This window comes from Arachis hypogaea, chromosome 9 (genome assembly GCF_003086295.3).
Source record: "Arachis hypogaea cultivar Tifrunner chromosome 9, arahy.Tifrunner.gnm2.J5K5, whole genome shotgun sequence".
In the NCBI taxonomy this organism is placed as follows: domain Eukaryota; kingdom Viridiplantae; phylum Streptophyta; class Magnoliopsida; order Fabales; family Fabaceae; genus Arachis; species Arachis hypogaea.
In genome coordinates, this window is record NC_092044.1 from 45,583,765 (window position 1) to 45,611,659 (window position 27,895).

General features: G+C 35.5%; 2 protein-coding genes and 1 long non-coding RNA gene across 4 annotated transcripts; 2 read left to right on the plus strand and 1 right to left on the minus strand.

Annotated features, from left to right (window-relative positions):
* Window positions 1-3,627: 3,627 nt before the first annotated feature.
* LOC112710951 (uncharacterized) lies at window positions 3,628-4,592 on the plus strand. The gene is made up of 3 exons (XR_003157112.2): window positions 3,628-3,702; window positions 3,856-3,921; window positions 4,005-4,592. It is a non-coding gene; the product is annotated as an uncharacterized lncRNA (long non-coding RNA).
* Window positions 4,593-12,599: 8,007 nt separating this feature from the next.
* On the plus strand, window positions 12,600-15,044 carry LOC112710950 (probable rRNA-processing protein EBP2 homolog). Of its 2 annotated transcripts, none has more exons than XM_025763441.3 (2): window positions 12,600-12,860; window positions 13,867-15,044. In XM_025763441.3, the coding sequence occupies exon 2, from the start codon at window positions 13,872-13,874 to the stop codon at window positions 14,739-14,741; it is 870 nt and encodes a 289-aa protein (XP_025619226.1). In that variant the 5' UTR covers window positions 12,600-12,860; window positions 13,867-13,871; the 3' UTR covers window positions 14,742-15,044. The 2 variants fall into 2 exon arrangements, with proteins under 2 accessions (XP_025619226.1, XP_072059046.1); XM_072202945.1 differs by having other exon boundaries at window positions 12,657-13,350; window positions 13,398-15,044.
* Window positions 15,045-16,509: 1,465 nt separating this feature from the next.
* LOC112710948 (proteasome subunit beta type-4) lies at window positions 16,510-20,530 on the minus strand. The gene is made up of 6 exons (XM_025763439.3): window positions 20,106-20,530; window positions 19,874-19,950; window positions 19,190-19,319; window positions 18,757-18,916; window positions 18,497-18,682; window positions 16,510-16,876 (listed from the first exon to the last, which is right to left on the minus strand). Exons 1-6 carry the CDS (start codon window positions 20,147-20,149, stop codon window positions 16,763-16,765), a joined length of 711 nt encoding a protein of 236 aa, XP_025619224.1. The 5' UTR covers window positions 20,150-20,530; the 3' UTR covers window positions 16,510-16,762.
* Between the last annotated feature and the right edge of the window lie 7,365 nt (window positions 20,531-27,895).

Genomic DNA, 27,895 nt, shown 5'->3' on the forward strand with positions numbered 1-27,895 from the left:
CTCTCTGGCCTCTGAACGAACACACTGAAGAACGCAGAGAAGACAGAAGAGAACTCGAACGCAGCTTGGAGGAAGCACCGAAGCAGCCATCTCTCGTCGCTGTTCCTCAACATCCAGCCACCGCCGCTGCTACAGCTTCGGCAAGACGTCGCCCTTGTTCGCCGCCGATCCACCTCCTTTTGGGCCAACTTCTGCGTCTGTTTTTTGGCCAACCCTTGTTCGAGCTGCGTAGCCCTCTGTTCAGTCCTCTACGCCGCGTGTTCGAGCCTCTGTTCAGCCTCTGTTCCGCGGCCTTTCAACCACTGTTCCGCCATTGTCTGCCTCCATTCAGCCATCTCCGTCGCGATTTAAAGCTTCTCCCTTTCCCTGTACTGTTTGAATTTCAGAACTGCTCCATCCTAAGGGTGATTTTTTTTCCTTCGTCTTGTTCTTTCTTGTATTAATTATTCAGTTATTGTTTTTTTATTGTTGTTTTCATGGTTAGTATGTTTTCTAGTTCTTATTTTGTTGTTAGTTTGCTGTAGTTTAAAATGTTAATTGTTCTTGTTATTTTGATTTTAAGTTCTAATTGATCTTATTAACTTACCGACTTACCTGGATACTTTGCTGTTAGAAGATATGTTTTAATTAATCTTGCTATTCTTTCTTGTATTAATTATTCAGTTCTTTCTTGTCCTCAAGGAGAGATGCAAAACATTACATTGGTATGTTCTACTTTTCTCTGAATTGCATAATGAACTATTGAAGTCTTCATTGGAATCTACAAAACTGAACTATCCATACCTATTGATTCATTTAGAGTTGAATACTTGGCAAGTAAAATTCAGTTGCTCTTGAATGTCTCATTGTAATAATTTCTTCATTCTTTCAGAATTTTGGAAGCAGATTCCTCCAAATGAGCCATATCTTGTTATTCTTGGTGATGTGAGGGACAAACTATACAATACACGCGAACGTGCTCGCCAGTTACTAGCCAATGGAACCTTTGACATCCCCGAAGAGACAACCTTCACAAATGTTAAGCAGGTATTGTCCTCAGAACAGCCCTATAAACTGCAATCACCTTATGGTTTGTAGTCACATACTGAGTTCCTTCTTAACAATGCCATGACTGGTGTGGAAACAGAGAAGGCTACTTTTGGTCTCTACACTCGGAAGGGCAAGTATGTAGAATGCTTGCTTTTTGTGAGCAAGAAATTGGATGTAGAGGGTGAAGTTACTGGAGTCTTCTGCTTCTTACAGACAGCTAGCCCTGAGCTTCAACAAGCATTGCATATTCAGCGTTTATCCGAACAAACTGCCTTGAAGAGACTCAAAGCTTTAACTTATATGAAAAGGTAAATTCGGAATCCTTTGTGTGGGATTGTGTTCTCTCGAAAATTGTTGGAGAATACTGAGTTGGGAATTGAGCAAAAACAACTTCTGCACACTGGCACTCAGTGGCTCAGTGCCAACGCTAGCTTAGCAAAATTCTCGATGACTCAGATCTTGACCGTATCATTGATGGGTATGATTTATGAATATGATTATGATGATGTTATTTATGACAATATTAAATTCCTTTCATTCTTGTACTCTGAACAGCTACTTGAATTTGGAAATGGTTGAATTCACTCTGCATCAACTTTTTGTTGCCTGCCTTAGTAAGGTCATGACAAAGAGCAAGGCAATGGGTATCCATATAATCAACGAAGTCACGGAGCATATCATGACAGAAACCTTATATGGTGATAGTCTTAGGCTGCAGCAAGTCTTGGCTGACTTCTTATTGATTTGCATCAATTTTACGCCAACCGGAGGTCAAGTTGTTGTTGCAGCCTTTTTAACAAAAGATCAATTAGGCAAATCAGTTCATTTGGCTAACTTGGAGATAAGGTAACTGTTCCATGCATACTATATATTCCTTTGTTGTACCTCAACTTTATGGGAACAAGAAACTTGTGACATTCCCACATGTGATCATCTAATTACTACTTAAGTGGTTCACTGATTGTTTTTGCTATCTTTGCAGCATAACACATGATGGTGTTGGTGTTCCGGAAACATTGCTGAACCAAATGTTCGGACGAGACGGCCAACCCTTGTTCTGCCCTTTTTGACCAACCCTTGTTCGAGCTGTTTAGCCCTCTGTTCAGTCCTCTACGCCGCGTGTTCGAGCCTCTGTTCAGCCTCTGTTCCGCGGCCTTTCAACCACCGTTCCGCCATTGTCCGCCTCCATTCAGCCATCTCCGTCGCGATTTAAAGCTCCTCACTTTCCCTCTACTGTTTGAATTTCAGAACTGCTCCATCCTAGGGTGATTTTTTTTCCTTCTTGTTCTTTCTTGTATTAATTATTCAGTAATTGTTTTTTTTATTGTTGTTTTCATGGTTAGTATGTTTTCTAGTTCTTATTTTGTTGTTAGTTTGCTGTAGTTTAAAATGTTAATTGTTCTTGTTATTTTGATTTTCAGTTTTAATTGATCTTATTAACTTGTTAATTTGAACAGAGACGGAACGATATCATATCCAAAAACGGACTTGCCGAGGGATATTTCTTTGCATTTTGATCATTCCCTCTTGATGTGGGAGTTCTAGTGCAAGTGGGGTTTTTCCTTTTTTCTGGGATTTTGGACTCAAGTACCAGTGTGAAATGGGACGGCAAATATGATCCAAAATTTTCAGGCAGCTGATGTATTCCTGCTAGCATTCTCTCTCATAAGCAGGGCTAGCTATGAAAATGTTGCCAAGAAAGTAAGATTGGTATATACTTATTATTATTATTATTTTTCTTTTTTCTCTCTACTCTGGACTAATTTTTTCTTTTCCTCCTTTTCCAGTGGATTCTTGAGTTGAGGCATTATGCTCCTGGTGTTCCAATTATTCTTGTTGGAACAAAACTTGGTTAGATTCTTGTTCGTTCTTTACCTTCTTGATGTTTGATGCCTTTGTTATCTACCTGATAACCTTCAGCATGATAGTAGTTCCGTGATCCTGTGAAGTTTCATCTTATTATCATACTAATTGCTGTCTTTTACTCATACTGTGTTTCTTTCATTATTAGAAAGTTGGGGAATAGATTCTGGATTCCAATGTCATTGCTGTTATTTTTTTCCCTTTGATTGCTTGTTATTCAGTAGTGGTTTAGAGAAGGAAGTTCATCCTCGAAGGTTACCTAATTCATGACTTTAATCAAGAATTGATTCAGATATACCAAACCATTTCATGGAATGCTTTCTTAATTTTTCCCTTTACCTCCTTGTTTAACTAAAAGGCTAATGTAATGATTGTTTTAAAAACTAAATGGCTGTTGATAAATCTTGAAAAAACCTTGATTTATGAAGAGTATTAGGAAGTTTAAAGTGACAGAAGATTGCTACTACCTAACATGAGTAATTTGCCATGGTGGAGCTGGTGTTTCCATAAGTTCTTTTCTTATTGACTCGTTAGAATTTCCATTTCTGATAGTCAATAACAAAAGTAGAATTTCTATTCTGAAAATTTTGTCTCTGGTCTCAATTTTTCATATAGTTTCTTTTGGAATTTGTCTTCTCTCATATATAGTGCTAACTTAATTATATGTATTTAATGCTTTCATTGTAAAGATGTCATTATTAACTTGCTTGGGCATTTCTTGACAACCAATATGCGACTTGTGTACATCTTCGGGATGAGAAGCAGTTTTTTCTAGATCATCCTGGTGCAACGCCTATCACCACAGTGCAGGTACTTCCTAGCTTTCATTGCTTCCATTACCAATATCCATTGCTATCGCTTTGTGTCTTATTTCATTGTCTTTTAGCCTTCAGTTGGTGTTCATAAGAGAGACCATCTGCTTACTTTATACATTAGTGATTTGATTTTCTCTCTTTGTTGAAGGGTGAGGAACTGAGAAAACTTATCGGTGCTCCAGTTTACATCGAATGTAGTTCAAAAACACAGCAGGTACATATATGTTCTCTGCATCTATAAAAGTTCCAAAGGTTAGATAATATCACCGCCCTAATGATATCTGCCTTTGAATACAGAATGTGAAGGCTGTTTTTGATGCGGCCATCAAAGTAGTTCTCCAGCCTCCAAAGCAGAAGAAAAAGAAGAGAAAGGGTCAAAAAACCTGTTCCATATTGTGATCTTCTCAGTTCTAAATTGGTAGTTGGCAGAGGATGACATGACTGTAGCCATTTCTTGGTAGTCTTTGCCATTCTATATCTTTGCGGCATAACACATGATGGTGTTGGTGTTCCGGAAACATTACTGAACCAAATGTTCGGACGAGAGGGACAAGAATCCGAGGAGGGTATTAGTCTGCTCATCAGCAGAAAGTTGCTGAAGCTGATGAATGGAGACGTGCGGTATCTAAGGGATGCTGGCAAATCATCTTTCATCTTAACAGTTGAACTGGCTGCTTCCCAGAAATTGATTGCTTAAAGTTATAGGAAAATAAATACTTTGAGTTTTTGTACATCATAGAGACTGACATAGATTAGTTGAGACAAATTTTGTACAGAAGGCTCTTTCTTTTCATTTTGAAGATTGTCCATTTTGGTCTCTTCCTTGTATCATTCCTTTGAAAGTGTAAAAATAGCACATGAATGAAAGAAAGTTATTGCATCTCATTTGTTGACTAATTTATTTTTTATTGGCTTTATTGAATCTGAATCATCTTTTATATCTTTATGCAGCAATTCAAAATTAAGTTCAACATTGTTTTGAAGAAATTCACTGAAGTTGATGATTCGTTTCATTTAAATTAGAATTTTGAATGGCGGTTGAAACTACAATTGTAACTCTGTTATGAACTCACAGTTTTCTTATATTAGAAGTGAAAAGAAGAGACATTCCATGTCATTATAAATAGTAACACAAGCTAGAGACATTCCATGATTGAGTGTCACGAACTTCAATTTTCACAGTGATTCTGGTTTTGCAGAGGGCTGTGTTATAGAACTACAAATTCATATCTTAACCTTTAACATCTCCATTTGCATTCATTTTTGAACACATAGACTGCTCATAATTTCAGAATGCAGGAAAAAAAAAAGGTGAAGGAAACATTTAATTATCCAAACTTGAATCCAATTTTGATTTGCTGCATAAATAAGAGATGATTCAGAAAATTTAAACATATCTTGAGTAAAATTGTAGTTGGCCTTGGATGAAAATAGAACTTAAATCAGTTAAATGTAAGACTGATCTTTGCTTTTTGAAAATGTTAAGGCATTGCTAAAACATCAATAAAGAAATAAGAGAACAGACATATATAAATAAATAAGCCATACATCCCATGTTAGAAATTTCTTTAGCTATAAAGGAGATGTTATCAGTTGAAATTTACCCTTTGTTAGTGTAAAATTGCATTGGCAGGTGGTGGAATCAGCTTCTTGTGTATCATTGGTGCCATGAATTAAAGTTTTCTATAATTCTATCCCTTTTTTCTATATTAAAATCTTATAATTTTTTAGACTTGAGAATTAGTGCAACCTATGAGAACAAATGAACAATGAAGTATGGTTTATCTTACACCAGGCAGAATTGTTACTACTAGATACTGCATATGGTTCCCTTTGAAGAGGTAAGACAAAATATTTAAAAAAGAAAAAAAAATGAAATACTAGAGTAGTTGAATTCTTTCTTTGTCATTAAACCAAAAAACAGAGGAAACACTTTGAACTTGTCATAGTAATGGTCATTCTTCTTTCATTTACTTTAAAAAATGTGTAATCTTTACAAGTAACCTATTGTACAAAATGTGTGTACTAATCTATGTCAGTCTCCTGCAGCATGCGATTCATCGTCAATTCAAGTGAGAGGTGATTTGTTGGAAGACATCTTCACTGCATGAAATTGTTAGACCTCCCATAGGATGATCATATCCAAACTCTTCCTCAGCTTGGCTCAACAAGTCTTGGATTGAAGGTTGGTTCAAGTATGAAACGGGGATCACAAACCTCTTCCTCCACCGCCACTCTCTTTTCTCTTCAAACTATTTCCCGGATTCCTTTCCTTGTATTTATCTTCCTCATCCTCATCAAACACAGCCTTCTTCAATGAATTATTAGAATCATTGACAATAGAGTAATTCACAGTAAAAACAGTAAGATTCACAGATTAATCAATAATTATTCAACCCATAACAAGTTCACAAATTAACTAACAACAATTATTCAATAATCGTTATAAAAAAAATTACCTAGAAGCTAGAAGCCCTAGAACAGAGCAGAGCAGATCCTGAGCAAGAGGGGGACAAGGGCACGACCGAAGGGATGACAGGTGGAACAGAGATAGTGCCGGCGACGATGGAACAGAGCTGCTCGACGGAAAAAGGAGGCAAGCCCGGAGACGATGGAACCGAACTACGCGACGGTGCTTTCAAAGCTGAAACAGTAGCTGCACGATGGTGGAACAGAGCTGCACGATAACGACGGTGGCTTCGAAGCTCGTTTCGGCGACGGCGGCGGGCGATGGACGGAGGTGAGCGAGTGAGATGGATAACGGAGAGAGGAAGGATGAGTTCAAGGGTGATGGGAGGGATAGGTTCGCGTTTAGCCGTTTGCGTGCGACGCAGAGACTGATGAGAGAGATCGAGGAGTACAGAGAGAGAGAGGATAGGAAGAGGAGAGAAGAAGATGAAGAAGACTGACATCTTCATAGACATGAATTAGAAGGTTTATGATGAAGAACAATTTTGATTTCTTGTTTTTTTAATATGTTTTTATTTTGTTATTTCAATTATTTGAAATTATAAAATTAGGACTAATTGAATTCTAAAATTTGATTAATTTAAAAGGATATTTTTATTTAATTAAATAAAAAAAGGATATTTAAGTCTTTTTATAAAATTAAATAAATAAATATTTTTTATTTTTATTTAATTAAAAGGGTGTTTTAGTAAAAGTGGTGATATACTATATATTTAAAAAAGAAAAATTAAATGCTGACGTGAAAAATAAATTCTACATGGCTTATTATTATTTGTCTATATCTTAAACGTATCGGTACGTATTAATTTATCATCGTACCGTAGCAATCACCATTTTAATTTATTGATTCGTAAACTATGTCGATTATATATATAATTAAAAATTATTTATCATAATTATTTATATTAAAATATATATTCATGCTTTTTAAATATAGGGGTAAGTATTGTTTTGGTCTCTATCGTTGAGGGTTATAATCGAAATCGTCTCTGATCTAATTTTTTATTTAAAATCGTCCTTAATGTTGCATTTTCAATTTAAAATCGTCCTTTCTAATAAATTTTTTTATAAATGACAAAGTTACCCTTTTCAGCTTTAGTGTTGCGCGCCAAACACTTGATGTCTTCAATTCAATGTAAACCCTCAACGTTAACCACAACATCAATCACAACGCTTCGTAAACCAAACCGATTGCAGCATGCCCTAATCCAGAATCGGAAAGGACGAAACCTAATGTTGGACTGAAGAGAGCAGGCGAGTTCGAGCAACTAGAAGGAAGGGGCGCGAACAGTCGGTCAGGAAGTACTCGCAGGATTTGTGTAGGCATGATTTTCCTCCTTCCTTTGACTATAGTAGCTCTCCTCGTAGTGGTTAGTTTCGGGTTAGAAGATTTAAGTTTTGGTAGTCTGTTGATGGTTGAAAAGAGACCATGTTTTGAGACTAAGGATTAGCATCACTGTGAAATAGGGAGGTCTGTGTGATTCGCCTTTTTTTTCTATTATTGCAATATGGTAATGTGATCTGATAGTAATTTACTCAGGGTGTTGGAGAGGAGAATGGGTTATTTTAAAGTGAAAGTCTACCATGAAGGATGGTTTACTTATCAGAATGGTCCATTATAGTATGTGGGAGGAGAAACAACAGCGATAGAAGATATTGATGGTGATTGGTGGTCTGTATTTGAAGCCTATGCAGAGCTAAAGCAGTTTGGTTACGTGGAGGAGAATATACCATCATTGTGATTCAAGGACCTGCACATGAAGACATAGAGGAAAATTTGAAATTGTTTAAAGGTGATGCGGATTCGATTGCTAAGTGTAAAATAGCAGAGTTGAGAGACTATGTAGAGTTGTATGTTGTCCACAAGGTTGAGGAGGAAGACGTGTTTCCTGTTGCTGGCTATATTGATGTTGGGGAAAAACACGAGACTGTTGACATAAGTAAGGGACAAGAGCTGGTTGTGTATAGTGGAGTAGAGGAGGAGCGAAACTAATCTGAACCAGGTGCTGCTGATTCTAGGGCAGAGCAGAAGAACAACGAAGTTAATCAAGAAGTTGAGTGTGGTAATTCTGGTGATAGTGACAATTTCAATTCAGAGTATAAACCATCTGGAGAAGAGGATGACAATGAAGATGATTTTCACTTTACCGACAGTGATGATGAGCTTGATCCTGATGTAAGTGGGTTTCAATATGTGAATGTCATGAATAAAAAAAGTAGGGCTGTGAAAAAGAAGGGTGTAGCAAATGAGAACTTTGAAAATGACGAGAGAGGAAACAGTGATGAGTTAGATTTGGACCACGAGGATGGGGCTGAGGGGTCCGATTCAGAGCATCAGGGAGTGAGGTATCCAGTTCACAAGGCACAAAAAGATATGAATCAATATAATTGGGAGTTGGCACAGTGTATCCATCTCAGAAGGAGTTCAAGGACACTGTGACTGCTTATGCTGTGCAAACCACAAGGGCAATCAGGTTTAGGAAGTGTGATCTGAAGAGGATTAGAGCTGTTTGTTCAGGAGATTGTCCTTTTTGGTTGTATGCTGCAAAAATTGGAGATGAGGATACTTGGCAGCTTCGCAGTATGAATTTGACTTACACATGTACACAAGCACACAGGGTTGGAGATTTTACACTCGAAATGGCTCGGCAAGGCATTTAAGAAGAAGGTTGGAGCAAATCCCAAGGTGAAGATAAGGGAGTTGGTTTCAAAGGCTCAAAAAAAGTGGAACTTGACTGTCACTAAGTCAATGGCAAGTAAAACCAATCAGATTGCACTGGATGAAATTCAGGGAACCTTCCGAGAGCAGTATAAGAGGATTTATGACTATGGACAGGAGCTCTTGAGGGCAAATCCAGGCTCCTCTATTCACCTACAAGTGCAAAGGTCCCCAGATTTTGATAATGAAGCACCAGCCTCATTCATGACCAATTACTGCATCTTCCAAAGGATCTACGTGTGCTTGGAAGCATGTAAGAAAGCTTCCAACATTGCAGGTCCTTCATTGGTCTAGATGGCTGCTTTTTGAAGACACCACAGGAGCTCACTGCAATTGGTTGGGATCTAAATAATGAAATGTTGTCCATTGTATATACGATTGTTGAGGCCGAGACCAAGGACTCGTGGACTTGGTTTTTAAATCATCTTGCATCTAATATTGGGTTTGAGAAGATGGGAAGATCCACCTTCATGTATGACCAACAGAAAGTAAGGATACTTTACTTCATTTACATTGTGAATTATTGCAACTCAAGTCTTCCTAACTATATACTCGTTCATTTCATGAGTGCAGGGTTTGTTGCCAGCATATGAGGATGTTATACTAGGAGTGGACAATCGATTCTGTGTAAGACACTTCTACAGCAACTTCAGAAAAATGTTTCTAGGGTTACACTTGAAGCAACTAATGTGAAAGTATGCTAATGTGACTCACTGGAAGGATTGGGAGAGATACATGACCGAACTTAAAGCTGTGAATCAGGAAGCTTTTAGGTACCTAAATGCTATCCCTCCTAGGTATTGGTCTAGATCTAGGTTCACCTTTAACTCTAAAGTAGATACACTGGTTAACAACATGTCTGAGAGCTTTAATCTGCCATAGTTGATGCAAGAGAGAAGCCTATAGTGACAATGTTAGAGGAGATCAGGGTTAAACTAATGATTAGGTGGGCAAAAAATAGGAAACTTGCGCAGAATTATTCAGGGACAATCTTACCTAGGATTAGAATCAGGTTGGAGAGGATGTCTAGATCAGCTGGGGAGTTGCGGCCATACTGGTCTGCAGCTCAGAAATATGAGGTTGTTAACGGATTAGACAAGTTTGTTGTTGACTTAGGAACTTATGAATGTTCTTGTAGAAGGTGGCAGATGAGTGGCATACTTTGTACCCATGCTATTAGTTGCATCAAATTTAAGGGGATTGACATGGAACTTTTTGTGGATGGTTGTTATAAGAAAGAAGCATACTTGAGGTGCCACGAGTCAGTCATACACCCGTTGAATAGACCATATTTTTGGGAGAGAACAACACATCTTGATGTTATGCCACCCCCTTATAGAAGGCCTAGTCACAAGCCAGTGAAAAAGAGGAGACCAGCACAGAGCAACCAGGCTCACTTGTCAAGGAAGGGAGGAAGAAAAGTGCTCTATATGTGGATCAGTTGGACACAACAAAAGCAGATACCTTAAACCTATTGAGAGTTTGGTATGATTTTTAATTTTTCTTCCTGCTAGGTATTGGTCTATCTTAAGCATAATATTGTTGTGGTAAATTGTAATTGTTTATGTGGCCCAGCATTCAAAGAAGGTTAGCAACAAAGGCAAACAGCAGAAGAGAAGCACTAAATCACAGCCTCCAGCTGCTAAGGGAGGAAGGAAGACTGCCTCTTCCCAACCCATTTCTAAACTAGCTGTCAAGAGGAAAGCTGCTTCAGCAACACAGCCATCATCTTCAGTCCAATCCAACAATACAGCACAGCCAAAAAGGCCTAGAGGCAGGCCCAAGAAAACCACTATGCCCAACTGTTCAACCCAACATGATCCACAGTCCAAGAAGCTTGCTAGCCCAACAAGTTCAGCACCTCCTTCATCCTCATCACAGCCAACCACCAGAACTCTACTTCCCTCATCTCAGCCAACCCTTACCACATCTTCAAGCCAACCTGTTGGCCACTTCTCTGCCAGGCTTTCTGGAGCACCTCACGTTTCTCCAAAGAAACTGAAGTTAATGGCAAAGTTGTCTCCAAGAAAATGGGGATTGCTTTAAGTATATTTATTTTTGTAATCTTTTGTTAACAACTAATAATCTTTTTAAAAAATCATAAAAAATATACTTAGAAAAAAACTTACCAAATTTTAAAAATAATAATATCTCATTTTTTTAATCATACTTGCAAAAAATTACATCAAAATTCAATCTCTAAAGCATTTTTTAAAAATATATATTTACTGTTGGACATTTTTGTCGCGTTTTTAAAGGGTTAACTACCAAACACGCCCCCAAATTATTCAAATGCTGACAAAAAGGCATCTGAATATTAATATCGATAAAAATGCATTTAAATAATTTAAAAACACAACAATAATACCCAACAGTAAATATATATTTTCAAAACATGTCTTAGAGATTGAATTTTGATGTGATTTATTACAAGCATAATTAAAAAAATGAGATATTATTATTTTTAAATTTTGGTAATTTTTTTCTAAGTATATATTGTTTATGATTTTTTAAAAGTATTATTAGTTACAAAAAAAATATATACTCCACGAAAAATTACCAAATTTTAAGGATAATAATATTTTATTTTTTTAATCATAATTGCAAAAAATTGTATCAAAAATCAATCTCTAATGTATTTTTTCAGAAATACATATTTAATGTTAGATAATCTTGTAAAAAAACTAATATTAAATATGTATTTCTCAAAAAATACATTAGAGATAAATTTTGATGTAATTTTTTACAAACATGATTAGAAAAATAAGATATTATTATTCTTAAAATTTGATAATTTTTTGTTAAGTATATATAGTTCTGTGATTTTTTAAAAGTATTATTGGTTGTTAACAAAAATAATTATAAAATATATATACCTGACGAAAAATCGTCAATTTTTATGTATAATAATATCTTATTTTTATAATCATATTTGCAAAAAATTATATCAAAATTCAATTTCTAAAATATTTTTTAAAAATATATATTTACTGTTCAGTATTATTACTGTGTTTTTAAATTATTTGATGGGCGTTTAAATAATTTAGGACATTTTGTGGTTAATCCTATTTTTAAATTATTTAAAGACATTTTTTATTTTTGTTGATAGTAAAATTTGAGTGTATTTTTATTGACGTTTAAATAATTTAGGGCATTTTTTGTAGTTAATCCCATTTTTAAATTATTTAAAGACATTTTTTATTTTTGTTGATAATAAAATTCGAGTGTATTTTTACAAGCGTTTGAATAATTTCAAAACGTTTTCGGTGATTAACCCATTTGATTATTATCGTTCATTGTTGCTGTTTTAATACTTGATTATTGGTATTTTAGCGTAAGTTTGATAGTTGATTGATGCTGTTTTAATATATGTATAATATTCAATTGTTATTTTTATCTAATTGTTTTAATGTAAATTTAATACTAATTGAAATTTTTTTATTAGGTATTTTTAAGATATTGATTATTGTTATGTATTTGTTATTAATTTAAATTTAATACTTATTAATTGAATATTTTATTATTTTTATATATGTAAAATCCATTTTATTGATTCATCTAATAATTTATGAATTGAATAAGTAAATCAATAAATTAATAAGCCAATGAGTAATACTTTAAATGACATAGTCTCTTTATACTCAATTAAAAAGTTGTGAGTTCGAATCTCCTATCTTAAATAAAAAAAAAAAAAGTGTTTGATCACCCATTCAGTTCGAACAACAATTATGTATGGAAGACTATCAAAAATTGTGATACTACAGCCGTCAGCCCGTCACAAGCCTTTTGTTTCCAAACCCTTTTCTTCCGTTCTCTTAAACCCTAAGCTCGAAACCTACTGCCTCCTCAAGCTTTCTGCTGCTGCTCATCTTCACCCTAAACCTTAATCCCTCCCCTCCTCCTCCTCCTCCTCTCTCTCTCTTTCTCTCTCTCTCTCCTTTCGCGGTTTGGAGTTCGCAGTTCAGGTAGATATATTATATATTTGTTCATTTGTTAATATTTGTTTATATATTGTTAATTGTTAATTAGGATTCTGAATATCTACTGTTGAGTTTAAAATTCATATTTGTTAGAACTTAGGAGGCTGCCAAATCTTTTTAATTTAAACTGAAATTGAAGGAGATGAAGCTGTGATTTGGTTTCTCCGGTTTTGTTTTTTCATTATGTAATTTTATTATTATTGTTATCAGGGTGGACCGATATTTGTAGCTTCTTTTGTGCCTTCGTGTTGCTCCGAGGTCGTTATGTTATTTAATGTACTGTTGGATACTCTGTTTTGGTGCCTCCTTACCCATAATGGGCAAAGTTTGAGCTTCTTATAATGTAAAAACCAATAAGGAAGAAAAATGTTATTGCTTGTCACTTGCACAATGCACTGAGTTTCTGATTTTACTTCCCATTTAGAACGAAGTTGTATTATGATTCGGTTTTTTATGTCCTTTTTGGTGACTTACAGTATCCCCATGAATGTGATTGTTGTTTTAAGGCAAAAGGGTATACAGTTTTTAGGTTCTATGTTCCAGTAATTTGAAAATTTCAAGTACTTTAGTTTATTTTTTTTGAAGCATAGTATTGTTTTGTTTCTTATTTTATGTTTTTGGTGATATGAAAAGAAGAGTAGTTTGAATTACCCTATGCCGCTCTGATATTGTATGTGTTATTATAGTTATAGTTGTCCTAAATCATTAATTTGTTAAGCAGAATATGTAGGATTCTTGTCCTCCGTGTTTCCCTAAGTTATGTCTGTTAGCATTTAACTGGTTTGCGTGGCATGTGTATCTCAAGTTATGTTCTGCTTTTGATGCAATACATGCTTCCCTCTTTCTGGGTGCTGGGTGTTTATACCTTGCACAGTCTCCTATTTTCAATGAAGTTCTGTTTAGCCAAAGTGCAAGAACGAAATTGATAGTTATAAATGCTAGACTGCAATATTTTGCTCTAAAATGAAGTTTTCCCCAATTTTTTCTATAGGTTGAATGAAGGAGCATTTGGTAAATGATGATACCACCATTGGTGGTGTAGCTGAAGATCTTAACGAGGAAATGTCTGCATCAGAATCAGAATCTGACGAAGATGTGAAATTAACTGAACCGTCGAAAACTGCAGTTTATAATAGAGATGCTCTGTTGGATAAACTTGGAGATATCAGTTGGCCAGAGAACGTGGGATGGATTCACACACTCTCCATTGATATTGATCAAGAGCAAGAAGTAGATGTCAATGATGACTTAACACGTGAGCTTGCATTTTACAACCAGGCATTTGAGGGAACAAAGCAGGCATATCAGAAACTCCAGTCAATGGGTCTCCCTTTTCTGAGGCCTCCAGATTATTACGCTGAAATGGTGAAGACTGATAACCACATGCAAAAGGTGAAAGGACGTGTACTGGCAGAGAAGCGGAAGATGGAAGAGGCCGAAGAGAGAAGAAAGGCTAGGGAGGCCAAGAGGTTGGCGAAAGAGATTCAAGCCCAGAAGATGAAAGAACGGGCCAAGCAGAAAAAGCAGGACATTGAATCTGTTAAGAAATGGAGGAAACAAAGGCAACAGAGTGGGTTTGCTGACAATAGCAATGATGCGGATTCGGGTTTTGACTTTGAGGATGGGAAGTCATTTGAGAGGTCAAAGGGCAAAAGGCCAGGAGTGTCTCCGGGTGATCGGTCAGGAGGGAAGGGGAAGCAAGCCTTTGGAAAAGGAAAGACACAAAAGAAAAGGGAATTTAGGAATTCCAAATTCGGTTTTGGAGGCAGGAAGGGAATGAAGAAGCAGAACACCGCTGACACGACTTATGATGTTAAGGGATTCAACAAGGGCGAAGGCAAAGGAAATAAGAAGAGAAAGAGGTAAAATACACCCGTTTCTTATATGCTTCTCGAGGGATGGATATTATGGTATGTGCCGATGGTGGTGGTTCCCCTGAAATTTTTATTTACTCTAGTTCTATTTTACTTGAACTCATTGTAACTTTCTTATCGGCAATTACAAATTCTTAAATATTTACTCCAGTTTTGGTGCTTGGTAGTTCAATGATCTATTACTATATGCTGTCCGTTGCATGGCATGTATTAATTGTAGCTCTTTTTTGACTTGAAGACAGTGTAACTTAGACGTATATTCGGAGTGATTTATTTACTGTTATTTTCTGGTTTAGTTGTTATATTTGTTTAGCTGGTTCAAATATATTTTGTTGTTTTTGCTCAAAGATCAAATATCTTTTTTATCTTTGACAGCATGCTTGAATTGTTTACAAACTCAACCACATATTGAGTAAAAGTTATAGGAGAAGTACTATTTATCAAATTCAACAGGATATGATAACATTTGATAGAGTTTGATATTTCATTGTATAAGATATTACATTATATACTTAGTTTCATTAAAATAGAGAGTTAACAATAAAATTGGTTTTTCAATTTTCATTTCAATAAATTGATCTATCAGTTTTTAAAATGGTTAGTTAGTCATTCAATTTTAAAATGTGAATTGAGCTAGTTCCTCCTCTGTGCCAGTTGCCAAGTTAACGATGTTAATGGATAACTGATGTAAAACATAATGTCAAATGCATCTTTAGTCATTGAAAATTTTCTGGCGAGCTCCTTGCAGCATTAGCAACAAGGATGGATAGGACAGTTGTCGGTTCTTTCTTGCACAATCTTCATTGTCATCTAAGGCTCTCTCAACGCTTGCACGATCTACATTGTAGGCCACTACTTTGCTCCCTCTTGTAATGCTAGCTTGGGTTTTATGTAAACAAACAACTCCATTAGTCCGAAGTCTAGCTTTTCACTCCACGATGGTATCTATCATCGTTTCGTTTCAAAATGTTTTCCTTCACTTTGTGTGAAGAGTAACTATTAATTATTGCCAAATCCAAGCAAGGTTCTTAGTTACTCACAAATTGTTGCTCGTCAACAGTCACCAACAACATTAGTGATTTCATCACGCAAAGGAAAGGACAAGAATTTGAAATGTCTTGTGTTGATTCTATCATAGAAGAGTGAAAAGCTAGACTTTAGCCTAACATGGTTGTTTCTAACTCGAAACTAACTAGCCACGGAAATGGATGTGGTCACCGCCAAATGCTAGAGGGAAATGACACGGGTATTTGTGTAAAAAATAAAATAATTTCTTTTTTCTTATTCGGTTTTTTAGTGTTTTTTTTTTTCGAAAATGAAAGATTGGGGATTTTGTAACATCTAAAATAGATAGCACTTTCAGTAACAGACAAGCGTGGCTCAAGAACCTATTACCAAAAAAAAGTGTGGTTCAATAACACGCTACCCCTCTATTCAGTATGTGTATAAAGACCATTTCGTAAAATTAAATCTCAAGATTAAAAGACGATTTCTGTAAGTGTATGTTTCCAAAGTATTTCATACAGTTTCTCATTTTTTAACATTCATAGAGTTTTCCATTTTTAAACATTCAAACACAATTTTATTTGGTTGTCCAACCAAGAAGCACACTTTGATCCACAAATCATTTTCTTTTTTTTTTCAAATTCTGTCCTAATTATTCCAACCAGATTGAAAGGAGATACTGTTGCCATTGAACTAGCAAGAACCAAAAACGGTAGGAGCTGAAAATATGCAGAAAGAAAATTGGTCCCCAGATCTTAAGATAATCCATGTTAATTCATTTCAAAGACATGCAATGGGCTGATACTATAACGAAAGAATTCCGATAACTGAGAAATTCTACTGTGAAATTGAGGTCAACTCAAACAACCATTTGAAACTAAAGCTAGCTATGAGCATATCAATTTTCAAAGGCTGATCCGTTTCTTATCCATTTTAACATAATGAAGAGATCTCCCAGGAAACCATTTCATGTCCAACTGATATAATTTGCTCATTTCACATTTCAAGCTACCATGAACCTTCAGCACCGACAGTTGGATTCTTGAAGGCAGAGAATTCCCAGCAAGTCTTCAATGAGAATGGTGAGAAGAGGGTAGCACCTTCTTCAGTAATTTTGGATATCTGCAAATTTGACATTACATATGTGATAAGTATCATCACACAATAAATAAACCTTTTGTAATTGAAAAAAGAATTTATATACAAAATAAATCCAAAAATCAATGAAAAAAAAAGTTATTCAGTTCAGATTAGGCATTGTAAGAACCACAGTTCACATCCCTGATGGAAAATCATCTAACATTCCTAACTTGGGAGTAAATAAAAATTTGTATATAGTAGTTTCTCTAATAAAGACTTGAAAACATAAAAATAAGAAGCACTCTGATGTAAAAGAAAATGAAATTTTCACATTTTGATCACAAACAAGTTGTTATATTCAACTTATTCAACTTTTAAACATTACGACTCAATGCTATGATAACTTATGAACAACAATATGTTAGGTGTCGTTCTCTTCCAGAAGATCAGGCAATTACCAAACAAAAAAAAAGGAAAAAAAAAAAAAACTTTTGATCCACTTACCTGGTTTCTTAATTGGGTAATGACTAATGAGCTAGTAAACCTATAATAACTCCTGACCAGTTAATTTAAAATCTTGATTTAGTTGCTCAAGATGAAGGAAACTCAAACACAACCCAATATTTTATATCAGATAGTCATTTTTCCTGTCACAATAAGGTTCCAAGTTAAACTTTCATTTCTTAGATTGTGAATCTCTGTATGCCAAGCTAATTTGAGCAGAGCGCACATAAATTATTTTATGCATGCAAAGAAACCTTGGTCATTACTCCTGATTTCCAAGTAAGTTCACATACTTATATTGTTACGTTAACATCTAGAAACCTACTAACTTCTTTGGGATGAGTGGAGATTAGACTACAAGTATCCAAACCTAGGAAGACAAGGTGCATGTAGAGATAAGAGGCCTAGAGATCATGGTTGTTATTGATAACAGCTTAAAGCTACTAACCAAACTTTCATAACAAGCACTAGACCAGAACCCTATACTTGTCAATAGATTAACCATGTGATCACAGTGCATACTTGTTTAGAGAGTGACTATCATGTGAAAGCTTTAAGTGATAAGAGCCATATAAATGGTTACATCTCAAACATGCTCCCTTACGCAACAGCCTCTTTTGGGCTTGAAATGTGATTATGCATAGGCTTTCTTATTTCTTCTTTGTAGTTTGTCTTTATGCTGAATTTCTTCATTTTGGATATAACAAGGATCAAACTCTAGACCTTTTGGTCATGGAGGCTCTAATACCATGTTTAGAGAGTGATTATCATGTGAAAGCTTAAAGTGATAGGAAGAGGCACATTAATAGTTATATCTCTAACATAACCGAAAAAGGGAATATGGATTATGAAATACTAGGCATAGTGAGCTGCAGAAAATGATCATTCCATTCCAAACACCTACTTTCAAATTCCACACATAACTCCCTATCTATATTATGATGCCTGCTTTACTATTCACAGAAAGAATCCATTCATAATCCAAAACAAATAGAATCGGGCACTGTATTAAAATGATGAATTTGAAATAGTGAAGGCAAAACCAATAGGAACGTATTCTAGGAAATGGGTGCAGCAGCACCTAGTCCTTGGTCGGGAAGATGTATGGCATATTTTCATAATTTTTTGCCAGAGGCAAGAAGAGGAAAAAGCACACACCTGAATCTTGTTGACAGCAGACCTATCACGATATAAGAGCACACGCATACACTTCTCCAATAGCTTGACTCCCTCTTCAAAGGTTAAATTTTCATGCCATTCATCACGTAGAATTGGCCTTGCAAGATGATTCCCAAGCCCTGTGGCTACATGATTGTCTTCAAAATTAATGCCAATCATGTTGACCTGGATAAGATTCACAAAAAGGAATAAGCATGCGGGTAACTCACAGTGATAAAAATAAAGATAAACCATCGTACCATGCCAAGGTACTTCTGCCCATTTTTCACACCACCCAGTACAAGTGCATTCCACAATGGGTTGAACTTGTTACGTCTATTATACATCACACGAGTTAAATAGTTATGCACTTCCTTAGGTCCCAGGGAGTTTCCGTCATCCCACATGTTGTCATAAAGGCTGCAGGGGTAAAAGGTCAAAATCAACTGTTACATGGGAAAATTAAAACATGTAACATAGAAAAGAGGAGAAAATGCAGATATACTCTTTAACTCGATGTTTGAAACATAATATAGAATATAAACACCATAAACATCAAAGAAAAGCATCTAAGATTATTTTACCTAAACAGATCCTTTTCTGCTTCATTTTCAAATAGCAAATGCACATTTATGCAACAAAATATGCGCTTATTTAAGTAATGATATAAATACATAAATACAAAGTGCTTACATAAGCTCATCAAGGTAGCGTAGAATCTCCTGAAAGTCACTTATTTCCCCACTAGCACCAAGAAGAGAATGTTTCCCAATAGGCTTCAAACGATCAATACTTTTGTACCGTAAGGTAGAGCCATATGAACCTATTAATGTACTGATAATTGAAATGAGATGCAGACTGAGGCCAATACTAACATAAAACAACACATTCGCAACAGAGAACAGATCACAACTGCCAAACCAGAACATGTAAAAAATATCATCACATTTCATTGTTCCAAGCAAAAAACCTTTTCAAAAGCACTGTGAATGCCCGTGGAAATCAGATTCAGATGCCACTGATACGGCATTCTTTGGGTGCTGGGTATAAAGATAAACAACATACATATAACCACAATATCTAAGAATAGGTAGCACCAAATAATCACCACTAAGTCACTAACTACCAGACAAAAGTTCAATAGCCAACAACAAAATGCACATCTTTATTTCAACAAGCACATTTTTTTATTTATTTATTTTTTTCTAGAGAAACGAAAAGAAGAAACTTTTACTTGACCATAATATTATCATAAAATTTTTCAGCTGAAAAACATATAATAGTTAACTGAAACCAAATTCAAATACACTCACCCCGATATCTAACGATAACCCCCTCCCACAAAAAAATCAATTTAAATATTTGACAGAATCTTACCTCCCATGTCAGCAGCCATAAGAATCCCATTTTTGTATTTGAGAGCAACCACAGAGGTTCCAGTTACATAGGGATACCTAACAAGTGAAATCAAAATTTCAGGGTCAACAATAATCCATCCATTTTGTACGCGAAAGCGAACGGGGACAGATACATTGAAACGAAAAATTGAATTGGTGCATTGAAATTTGAAGAAAAATGAATGAAGATTGATGGAATCGAGAGAACTTACAGAGATCGCTGTGTATCAGAGACTGAGTCCGAGTTAGAGGCCATCGTAGTGAGCAAGAAAACAATTGCAAGCAAGAGAGAAAGGTAAAGAGTAAAGCATGTAAAGGTCTTACGGAGGGGGAGCAAACAACGGCGTCGTTTATAGAGTTTATTTTTCGTTTCCTTTTGTTCACTAAACGGATTTTCGATTTGGCCGTTGCTACCGTGCTGAAGCCCTTATTTTTCAGCAGTTGATAAACTGCGCTGGCGGCATCATTTAGTGGACACGTATACGCACAGCCAAAAGCTGTTCCGCTGCAGTAGAGACTTGGAAGGACTTAGGAGGGAGAAGAAAAAAAATAACTAACATTGGGAGTAACCTAAGGGCTCATTTTTTTTATATTGAAAACCTGTGTGTGTTATGTTTCGTTATGGACACTAAGGTGCAATACAGGTATGTGGGACAGCTTTATTTCAATCTTAGAATAAATAAATTAGATTTTCTGATTTTTTTTATATGAATTTTTAGTGTTATAAATCGGTCTGATTTGTATGGAGGAAAAATTTCGAATTTTGGACATTAAAATCGGACCATTCAATTTCAGTGAATTTTAATTTTTTTTATCTTGCAAAATGCAAATTGGACCGTCCGAATTTAGTATAATATGAATATTTCAACGGTCCAAATACAAATCGGGGAGCACGATTCCTTTTGTTTATAAGTGTATATGTATATCTGTGTGCCATCCGAGTTTCCAAATCTCTTCTTTTCTTTTGAGTTGTTCTTCTTCTTCCTGGAGCTGTTCTAGTTCTTTCTTTAGTCTTTAGGTGTATTTCCATTGTTTCAGTTGAGTGTTAAAAATTTGAGAGTGAAAAATTTTTAGTAATGTGAGTGAGAAATATGGATGATAGAGTCCTCTTAAAAGTATATTATTTTGGTCAGATTTTGTTACAAACATCTGAAGGAGTGAAATTTTGTCTGTGAAAATCCATTAGATATTGTTATTCCGTTCATAATCTCATTCGAGGAACTAAAAGGTGTGATTTGTGAGAAGATAGATCATGCGGTAGCAAGAAAAATATCATGCATTTTATACAGGTATCCTATACCGGTATTTGGCAGATTAGTTCAATTTCAAACCAGATATATAACTGATGAAGCGAGCATGCAAGAGATGTTTTCAGTGTATATGGAAAGTCGCGCTCAGATGCCGTTCATTGAGTTGTATATTGAGTTTGAGCAATATGAGGCCAACCGAAATATCGAACGAGCATATTACAATAGTGATAGTGAAGAAGAGTTTGAAAGCAATTACGAAGTTGTTGGTTAAGAGGGAGATGAAGTTCAAGGTGACGACACTTGGGAGGCAAGTGTGACGGACGTGGCAAATGTGTTGGCGAACGACCATCCGTTTGAGGAACCATCTTTCATGCGAGCGTTGGATTTGGAAGCCATGCATGTTCTGGAGTTTCCTGAGTATATGAATGCAGGTACGTTATGTAAAATTGAGATAATTACTTGATGTAAAATTTATTTATGTTAGTATAACTGTAGTGAGTAACAATTCTTTATGTTAATATTAAACCATAGATTAACATGGTAGATATCGATTTAACATATGAAGATTTATTTATGATAGTATGAAATTTTTGGTATGATTGAGTTACAAGTTATATATAGATTTGACTTTTAATTTCAGTTATGAAATATTTGTTTATAAAAATTTTTAAGGTACGACTATTTTTGTGGCAGAAATTTTTATTGTCGCAGATGGTGAATTTCCTGTTGGAATGGAATTCAATTCCAGGGAAGCTGTTATTATGGCGTTGAAATATTATACTATTCGAAGAGGTGTAGACTATAGAGTGTATGAGTCGGAGCCGCTAACCTTTTACGCCAAGTGTACACAGTATGGATCAGGTTGTGATTGGCTTATCAGGGTTAGTATGATCAGCAAAAAGTACTGTTGGGTTATAAGGAGGTATAATGGTAGTCACACTTGTACTAGAGCAACCATATCACAGGATCATTCAAAGCTAGATTCGAACACTATTGCAGAAGCGATAAAGCCGTTGGTTGAGGCTGACCCCTCGATAAAGGTGAAATCAGTTATTGCGGAAGTGCAGTCAAAGTTCAATTACACCATCAGCTATCGGAAAGCATGGTTGGCTAAGCAAAAGGCAGTGGAAAAAATTTTTAGAGGTTAGGAAGCATCAAGCATCGTACGAAACTTTGCCCATATGGTTTGAGGCAATGTCATAAGGAGCCATCAGCATTCGTCTATTTTGAGACTATGCCTGCGTATCAAAGTGATGACTTGGTTATTGATATCCGGGTGTTGTCTTGAGTCTTTTGGAGTTACTATCCATCTATTAGAGCATTCAGACATTGTAAACCTGTTGTCCAGGTAGATGGGACCCACTTGTACGAAAAGTATAAGGGTTGTCTGTTGGTTGCAGTTTCACAGGATGGTAACAACAATATTGTCCCAATTGCATTTGCTATTGTGGAGGGAGAGACTTCTGATGCATGACACTTCTTTCTTAGTAACCTGCGACAACATGTGGTTACTCGAGATGGTGTGGGACTGATCTCTGACCGACATGAATCCATCAATGCAGCTGTGGCCCGCAGTAAGGGAGCTTGGTGGCCTCCTAGAGCCTTCCACATGTTTTACATCAGGCATATAAGAATTTCTCGATCACCTTCACTCCTACTAGAGTCTCCAGATACTACCCCTCCAGAAGTTACTGAGGGGGTGCGGCATGGAAACCTCGCATCCAAGGAATACCTACCCGCCATAATATCATGCTGATGGCTAGTATGTGACCGGCTAGAATCTGCAGCCATGAACCCAAGTAATTGGCTAAATGAAGCCCCCTCTCATGTGTCAAACTATGGAGAACCCCAGTACTGCTGATGTAAAGGCATAGACGGAGTAAACAATGCCTGAGGTACATATGGATTCGAGGACTGTGGTTGTTCTTCTGGAGGTTGAGGTTGGGGTGGTGGTGACTGTGGCTCATCATTCTCCTGCTCTTGGGTGTCATTCTCCTACTCTTGGGGGTTATCCTCTCTAACTGGATTACCCTCATCATTCTCTTGCACCACAAGATCCGACAAGTTCAGGTGGTTGCCATATTTTTTTATGGTACCAATGCATGTAAATCTCTAAAGGATGCTGTGGAGGCACTGGATTCTCAGTAAGAATGTGATTATACCTATTTGTCCACTGCATCACCCAAAATGAATGAGTTGGGGCTGTGGCCCAGTCAAGATTCTTAGGACTAGTAAAGACCTCCCGGTGTGCCGGATCCAAACTCCGTTCCTGATGAGGGACTACCTAAATGAAACTGAATTGTTGCATAATCTGATCGGTTGCATGCCACTCAATGCATTCAAATGATACTAATGGCACCGTAGCGCTCCACACAACTGAGTCCATGTAGATTTCTGGAGGAATTGTGTTTGGCTCAATGCGATCAACGGCATAGGCCTGCCACACAAACTGGGCACAACAAAAGAAACAAATAATTACTAAACATCCAACATTTACACTATAATTTCGTACATATACTCCTTTATTCAAAACAAACCTGGCCTTCCTGAAGATCATCAAATGCCTTCCTAAAGTGAGCAAGACTAAGATATCTATAGCGTCCACCTCCACGGTCCTAGTTACGCCACCTAATATAATTTATCTCATTAACACAATTCAATGCTAACTATGAATGTACGATGTAAGTCAATAATGTTACCTGTTTGCAAGTGAAAAACTGTGGGGCTCCTTAGGAACCGGTGCAAGATGTGATAGACGGAGCCAAGCCCAACCTAGCAACAGTGTTAGCGGATCATCAATTTCTTTGCAGTCAAAATGAGAAGCCCTGCATAACGACCTGTATAGGTGTGCTAGGCATGCCAAACCCCAACTATACTGTTCGATACTGCCAAAATCACGAAGTAAAGGCAGAAACTTCCAGTGCACACCTACCCCAGACTTGTCTCCAAACAATATCGTACCAAATAACAACATAATGTGGCACTTCACGTACCTCTGAATACTGTCTTCATCAATGCACTGAATACACTCCTTTAAATTCCGAAGCCATACCAACTTTATAAAGCTTCCTCTACAGTCTGACTTACTCGGCACAGCTCCAAAATGGTGCAAACACTCAGCTTCTAAGGCTTCATGGCTACTCAAAGTCACTCATGTCACTGGCATACCATTGGTCAGAAGACCGAGAATCAAAGCCACATCTTTTAGTGTCACAGCACACTCACCAACTAGAAGGTGAAAGGTGTGTGTGTCCGGATGTCACCTCTCAACAAGAGCATTTATTAGGCCTTTCTGACATTGAACTATTTCAATTTGAAAAACATAATAAAAACCAGTAAACAGTAAATGCTCCTCCACAGCATGATTGTATCTATCCGAAAACAACAAATAATTACATGTCAAATTTCGTGAACTCTACAAAAACATAACAAATTATTAGTAAGTTAATATTAAACCTAATTCAATATAAAAGGCCCTAATTCTCTAATAATAGTAACTAATTTACTATACTAACACTAATTTAGTAACTAACATGCATGCGCATATATAGAAACAACTAACTTAGTAATTATTTAACTATCATTGTTAAAAACATTTCAATCGAACTAATTCCCTAATAGTAGTAGCTAATTAAATTTTTATAATAATGCTAATTCAACACTTTACATCAAAATTATTAATAATTTTAACTTTTTAATCTAACTCCAACATACTGTGACGTAAATATTTGACTAAATTTCTTGTTACATAATTATTTATTTATATATTCATAGTTGAACGAATAATAATAATTCTTAGATCACCAACATTTATAATTACTAACTAACTATTAATAACAACTAATAATTAAATAAATCTAATTCTTATTCAATTAATAATATTTCACCTATTATTGAACCCTCAACTACAACAATATATTTACATTATATCAATTTAAATATCCAACAGTAAATAATAATATGAAATTACCGTAACAAAATATATCAATAACATATATCATATATTATACAAAATCTAATTCTTAACCATAATTCTCAAAATTATTAGAAGAAATAATTAGACTAGTCGTAAACACATAATCTATAAAATTATTACACCAAGATAAAAAATTTGTCCTAATAAAAATGAAAAAGCAGAGAAGAAATGGTAAAATTTGAGATGCAGGAAGGGAAAATGACTTCTGAAGGAGAGTGGGGCTTCAAGGGAGAGATAGTCACGCATGGAGGGGGCACCGCTGCTGGAAAGACTGCATGCTCGACACCTGGCCTGCAACCAACAAATCAAACGGTCCGATTTACTCCCCTCTAATTGGACCATCCGATTACTCACCCTAAATCCGAACCGTCCGATTTTAGTTACGCTGACACCACACTCCAGTATTGCACCCATGTACCCCATAACGAGGTCTCACACCATTCCTAGCTCCATAACAAAAATAAAAAACATAACCGCGGCTCCTAAGCATTGACATGAGTACTATTCAAAGTATATTGATAATATTAAAACTTTTACTAATGTTATATTAAATAAAAAAATTATTTGGTGAGAGTGATTATAATCAAATACTCGAGTCACTGTATGGTTAAAAAAAATATTGCAAGTGACAAGTTGTGATCATAGATGAGGTCGAACATTATTGTTGGGGATAAGTATTGTTTTGATCCCTAACGTTGAGTGTCAGAATTGAAATTGTTCCTATCGTAATTTTTTACTTAAAATCATCTTTAACGTTTTTTCGTATTAAAATCGTCCTTTTAATTTTATCTGGACAAAAATATCCTCCACAACTACCGCACCTTTATCAGCACCAGCATCAGCACCACCAAGAATAACAACATCAAGCACAAAGCAAAAATAGATGCAGAAGCAGAAATTCAACAAATTAAGGAATAAAAAATTTAACAAATTAACACAAATTCAACAAATTCAATAACTAAATCAACACAAGTAGAAATAGAAACAGATGCAGAAGCTCAAGCACAAAGCCAAATCAACTCAAGCAAAAACACAAATTCAACAAGAAGCAAAAGCAGAAAAAGAAGAAGCAGATGTAGAAGCTAAAGCGACGGCGGAGCGACGGCAGCTGGGCAGATCGGTGGTGGCTGGAGCATGCACGAACGACGGCGACGCACTCCACGGCTGGGTAGATCGACAGCTTGGGCTCCCCTTCCCGATGACGCACTCCACGGTGGCGGCAGAAGCATGCATGAACGGCGGCGACGTCTTTCTCTGTTCGCAGTTCTGGCGGCGGCTTGTAGACAGACCGACGACGATGCAGGTGTTGGATGGTGGCGGCAGCTATGGTAGCGGCCTCCTCCCCTCCACCGGTGCTCCCTCTCTCTTTCTCAGATATCCTCTCTCGCTGCTCGTGCTCGGTAGCGAAGAACCCAAAAGTGGCGATGATGGCAAGAAGCGACGGTGGAGACGTGCGGTAAAGGCGGAGACCCGCGGTGAAGGCGATGGCCTCCTCCCTTCCCTCCTTCGCGTTTGCTTTCCCCCCACCCTAACAAAAACGCGTTTCCTTCCCTCTCCCTCCCCCAAAGCACGTTCTACTGTTTTTTATTTTTTTTAAATTCTTATATTTTTTAAAATAAGGGTAGTTTAGGAATAAAATTAAAAATTTTATTAAAAATGACGATTTTAATACGAAAAAAATGTTAAGGATGATTTTAAGTCAAAAATTACGATGGGGACGGTTTCGATTCTGAGCATCAACGTTAGGGACCAAAATAATACTTATTCCTTATTGTTGCAATGTAAGATCATTTTAGAATTTCAGCCAGTGATGGATCCAAAAAATTTTAAGAGTGGGGGCAAAAATATATCTTAAAATAAATTTCGTTGGACATTGTTAATTATATTAAAAATATAATAAAAAATATAAAATTTAAAAAGAGTTAATGAACACTTTCATTCTTAAATACTATTTATTATATATAATTTATATAAAAATATATTTTTATTTCTAAAATTTAAACTTAAAATATTTAATTAAATTATAAATAATTTATCATCATAACTAATTTTATTTTTATGTATTTTATATACATTTAATAATAAAATACTGAATCAATTGGCACAATAGCGCCTATTATTTTTTTTATACACTAGCATTTGAAACTATAATTATATATAAATAGCATAAAAAAATAAAAGTATATATGAAAAATATGTTTATATCAAATAATAAAAACTTATTTACAATTATTTTTCTCTCTTTCTTTTTGAAATAATTAATTTTTATATATTTTTTAATTTAATTTTAATATACTATTAGATAAAAAAAATTTATACATCTATTTAATTATATATTATAATTTAAAAATATCTTTTATATTTATCACGTAAATAATTATCTAAAAGAATAACTATAATCAAATAACTATGTAAAAAAAGATATATATTTTAAAATATCAAAATTAACTTTCACGCTTTTAAACAATTGTTCTACTACTCATTATAATTTTCAAATATTAATTATTTCATATTGAATTAGAAAGTTTATTTTTTATAATATTTATGACATAATATACTTTTTAATCTAAAATAGTTATTACAAACAAGATTATTTAAAAGATAAAATTAAAAAATATTATATCATTTTAAAATAAAAAGATATTAATTAATAGATAAATACTATTTTTTTATCTCAACTAATTTTTTAAGACAAAAAAAATACTGATAATTTTATTTATATTTAAAAAACAGGTTTAATTTAGTAATTAACCAGTTGATTAGATTTAAAAATTCA

What these genes read in the sequence shown, in the direction of transcription:
- LOC112710950 (XM_025763441.3), top strand. Translation starts at nt 13,872, where the DNA reads ATGAAGGAGCATTTGGTAAATGATGATACCACCATTGGTGGTGTAGCT.
- LOC112710948 (XM_025763439.3), bottom strand. Translation starts at nt 20,149, where the DNA reads ATGGCCTCTAACTCGGACTCAGTCTCTGATACACAGCGATCTCT. An exon ending in TCTGATACACAGCGATCTCT is followed by an intron (nt 19,951 to 20,105) that starts GTAAGTTCTCTC and finishes TTCACTTGTTAG; the next exon opens with GTATCCCTATGTAACTGGAA. An exon ending in CGCTACCTTGATGAGCTTAT is followed by an intron (nt 18,917 to 19,189) that starts GTAAGCACTTTG and finishes TTACCCCTGCAG; the next exon opens with CCTTTATGACAACATGTGGG.